At 39.6% G+C, this 4,466-nt stretch overlaps 1 protein-coding gene across 1 annotated transcript in view; it reads left to right on the top strand.

Annotated features, from left to right (window-relative positions):
• Positions 1 to 410: 410 nt before the first annotated feature.
• The window catches only part of LOC108297963 (translin-like), a 6,596-nt gene continuing 2,540 nt past the window's right edge, over positions 411 to 4,466 (top strand). The window contains exons 1-2 of the mRNA XM_017520683.2: positions 411 to 490; positions 4,300 to 4,415. Coding sequence (XP_017376172.2) covers positions 453 to 490; positions 4,300 to 4,415 — 154 coding nt within the window. The 5' untranslated portion in view covers positions 411 to 452. The remainder of the gene's footprint in view (positions 491 to 4,299; positions 4,416 to 4,466) is intronic.

Genomic DNA, 4,466 nt, shown 5'->3' with positions numbered 1-4,466 from the left:
TATTGCATTTAACTCTTCATCTTACAAATTATGTTGACACACATCATCCATTTGATAATGTTCCAATTGGATACTTGGGGTGAATGCGTGGCTGTTATCCTTTAAAGGCTACCTCAGGAATCTAAGGCTTTTTAGTGACTTTTTGAAGTGTTACAGAGGAAATAAATGGAAAAGTCAGGATTCCAACTTGGTTATGGTAGATCACATATACTATCTAATGTGTTTGATGTGAGTGTATGACAGTAATTGTGTTGAGTATCTGATTTTTTTTTACTTTTCTCTAGGAAATCTGAAAAGTTGTACAGAGTTTAGAACAAACAGCTTGAGAGATTTTGACTTTACTGCAAGGGGTCCATCAGGGTGCTGGGTTTCAGGACAGTAAATTCTTTGTTTTGTATCCAAGTATCTCTTATGTAGAGAGTTTCTATCTAGACGACATTTTATAATGAAAAATGTCCATCATGCTTTATGGTGAATACAAATTGAAGAAGTAGGTGATTTGGTAATTTTGATTTTTCCACTTCCACATGGTATGTTTTAAATAGAGATGTTTTCTCTGTTGTGATAGCATTCTACTGATGATAATTACAATTGCTTAACCCATTTCCTGTTTAGAAAAAAAAGTGCAGCTTTCTGCCAGCACAGCCTTCTCAGGGTAAGCATAAAAAGGGTTTGTAACTCCTTTGTGTTATCTAGTGACTTTTATTTGGTCCCTGTGTGTGTGTGTGTGTGTGTGTGTGTGTGTGTGTGTGTATCCAGCCTTTCAGTGATTGAATACCTTTTTTTTTCCCAACTTCCTGTTGATTTGCATTAAATACCTTTTAATAGGAGATTAACAGCATAAAGTGTTCTCAAATCAATGTCTTTACAGTCAACCTTGTGAATGAAAGTCAAATATGTCAAGTTTAGACATGGAACCTTCGTTGTAAGGCATAGCCAGCACAGCTAAAAGAGCTGAAGTATATTTTCAGTTACAAGAATGATATAATAATGCATTGACACATGCCAGAGGCAAGTCATTTTTCTCGATGATATAGAGTTGGTCATCTTGATTGTGAATAGTTGATAAAGGCTTTATTCTGTCACATACGGGAAGAAGGAGCAATCCGATGTTAAGTATTCTCTCTGGAGTGAACAGGGGTAGCGGCTGGTGCGCAGCCCCTGAAGGATGATGTTATTTATGACAACTTAGCCAATTACCAATGTGTCTCCTAATATATTCCCTTTTAACAAGTTGTTTGTTTATTTTTCAGTATAGCTAATTAGTAGGGAAACTAGGGACGATATTTTGAGAACCAGGTTGAAAAGCAGAGATGTGTACATTTGTTGTGAGGTTAAAAAAAAGTTGATCCATTTCCAGATAGATTACTTAGATTATTAAGCGAGAACTGTATTTGAAATTTGGTAAGTTTTTCATGATTACATTTGGTTATCTTTTGTGAGTAGCTCCAAAGAGGTGTTTGAAAGCTCAAGAACATTTTGGTACAGTAAAAACACATCTAACATCTTTGAAGACCAAGTTTCCTGCTGAACAGTATTACAGGTTTGTAACAAAAATAGCATTTCATAATGTTAAGTAAAGAAAAGGAGAAAAATTATATGTACCAAATGATTGCTTACAACTAGGTAAACATTCTAATGTGTAGGAGAAACAAAAAGAGAAGAACCAAACTAATAATGGTCATGACAAAAATTTGGGATTTTTTTTTTTTCTTCTTTTCACTTTCTAAATCTTCTTAAGGAACATGTATTACTTTTGCAGGGAAAAAGCAATGCAAAAATGTGGTATGAAGGTCAAAAGAATATATTTTTGCTGTATTTAAGTTTCTTGTGAAATTGGATGAACTATAGTTAGTGAGGTAATGAGATTAGGTGACGGTATATATAAATAGTGTCGAGTTTTCATTTGAAGCTTGAATGTCACTGCCAAGTGACATATATAGCTAATATTTTATGCCACATCTTCTTGTTGAATCTACAGCAGTGTTAATTTTAAGATACACCATTATTTTATGTAGGAAAGGAAAATGTTGCCAGTCGTAATCGTGAAACATGAGCCAGGCAAGGTGGCTCACACCTGTAATCCCAGCACTTTGGGAGGCCAAGCGGGGGGGCAGAACCTGAGGTCACGAATTGGAGACCAGCCAGGTCAGCATGGTGAAACCCTATCTCTACTAAAAATACAAAAATTATCTGGGTGTGGTGGCTCACGCCTGTAATCCCAGCCACTTGGGAGGCTAAGGTAGGAAAATCGCTCAAACCTGGGAGGCGGAGGTTGCAGTGAGCTGAGGTTGCGTCATTGCACTCCAGCCTGGACAACAGAGTGAGACTCTATCTCAGAAAAAAAAAAAAAACTGTGAAAGATGGATTGTGAAATGTATCCTGGTTTCATAGCTGTTAAACTGGGAAAAAACTGCATCTGACTGAAGAATTTCTACCTATTTTAATTTTCTTACAGAAAAAGACATTATTTTAAGACATATGTATCAACAGTAAATAGGATGAGTATTTTCAGGGGTGGATAGTATAACCTCACGAGAATACTCTTTTTTTTTTTTTTTGAGACGGAATTTCTCTCCTGTTACCCAGGCTGGAGTGCAATGGCATGATCTCGGCTCACCGCAACCTCCGCCTCCTGAGTTCAGGCAATTCTCCTGCCCCAGCCTCATGAGTAGCTGGGATTACAGGCGTGAGCCTCTGCGCCCAGCGAGAATACTCTTTCAGGCAGAGGTTGACAAACCACTGGTGGCTGCTGCCTCTGGGAGCTAAGAATTACGTTTATTTTTTCAATAGTTGTTAAAAGAAAACTCCCAGATAAGAAGATGTAACACTGAAAGTGGCCCACAAAGCCTAAAATATTTACTGCTTGGCCCTTTACAGAAAAAATTTGTCGATCCTTGTTGTATGGCAGGGGTTCCTAGCTCCCAGGCTGTGGACTGGTACTGGTCTGTGGCCTGTTAGGAACTGGGGTGCACAGAAGGAGGTGAGTGGTGGGTGAGCGAGTGAAGCTTCATCTGTATTTACAGCTGCTCCTCATCACCCCCTATTACTGCCAGAGCTCCACCTCCTGTCAGATTGGTGGCAGCATTTGATTCTCATAGTAGTGAGAACCTTAATGCTGACTGCATGCGAGAGGTCTAGGTTGCATGCTCCTTATGAGAATCTAATGCCTGATGATCTGAAGTGGTACAAGTTTCATCCTGAAACCGTCTCCCCCACCTTCTGTGGGAAAGTTGTCTTCCTGAAACCAGTCCCTGGTGCTGAAAGGGTCAGGGAAAGCTGCTGTCCTAACTGAAGCACAGAGAAAGGTAGGACAGTAGAACTAGCGGGGTCTTTAGAGACCATCTCTGGAGGACACACACAGGCTGCCTCCTGGCTAGATTTGGCCTTGAGAAGCGTTTATGTGACCTGCATTGTGTTGAGACTTTTTTTGAACGTATATTCCCACATTTGAAAATCAGGAGGCACAGTGTAACTATCTACAGGTTGTAAAATGTCCTTTTCTTTTTTCAGGCTTCTAGCTCAGTATTCTATCACTTTAAGTCCGTTTATTTAGTGATTGCAAATGGCAATTTTGTGAATCAGAATTTTCTTGGTATCCTGCACTCAAATCAAAATGTAGGAATAAGTCGACTACAGTTGTCTTCAATTGTCAGTTGCGAATTTTTATTTTTCTCAGAGCAGTATCATTGTTCTTACTGATTAAACTTAGCACGATTGCTCCTGTCATCTGTAATCTTCAGTTGTAATTTTTCTTTCTTTTTTTTTTTTTTTTTAAGGTGGAGTTTCACTCTGTTGCCCAGGCAGGAGTGCAGTGGTGTGATCTTGGGTTACTTCAACCTCTGCCTCCCAGGTTCAAGCGATTCCCCCACCTCAGCCTCCTGAGTAGCTGGGGCCATAGGTGTGTGCCACCACGCCTGGCTAACTTTGTTATTTTTGTAGAGATGGCGTCTTGCCATGTTGGCCAGGCTGGTCTTGAACTCCAGACCTCGGGTGATCCACCTGCCTCGGCCTCCCAAAGTGCTGGGATTACAGGCATGAGCCACCAAGCCTGGTGTAAATTTTCATATTCATCAAAATTAGACCATATTGCTCACTGATTAAACTTAAATAATTGTTATAAATTTGAACTTGTAAAATTTATAGTAAATGTCATATTGCTCTTCATATATTGCGGGTTTGCATAAGATTTTATTTGAAAAATGATCTTATTTCTGCACTGTTTGAACATGACTGTATAAAGCCCATCTCTCCGAAGGTCTGTAGCCTTGGCGGTTAAGTGTGCTTATTTTCCTGCAGATTTCATGAGCACTGGAGGTTTGCGTTGCAGCGCTTGGTCTTCTTGGCAGCATTTGTTGTGTATTTGGAAACAGAAACGCTAGTGACTCAAGAAGCGGTTACAGAAATTCTTGGCAGTAAGTGTCTTCATTAGTGGGATCTGCAGAATCAGGCAGGGTTCTTAGTTT

This window comes from Cebus imitator, unplaced genomic scaffold, assembly GCF_001604975.1.
Source record: "Cebus imitator isolate Cc_AM_T3 unplaced genomic scaffold, Cebus_imitator-1.0 Scaffold863, whole genome shotgun sequence".
Classification (NCBI taxonomy): domain Eukaryota; kingdom Metazoa; phylum Chordata; class Mammalia; order Primates; family Cebidae; genus Cebus; species Cebus imitator.
This window is presented reverse-complemented; position numbering and strand designations above follow the sequence as displayed.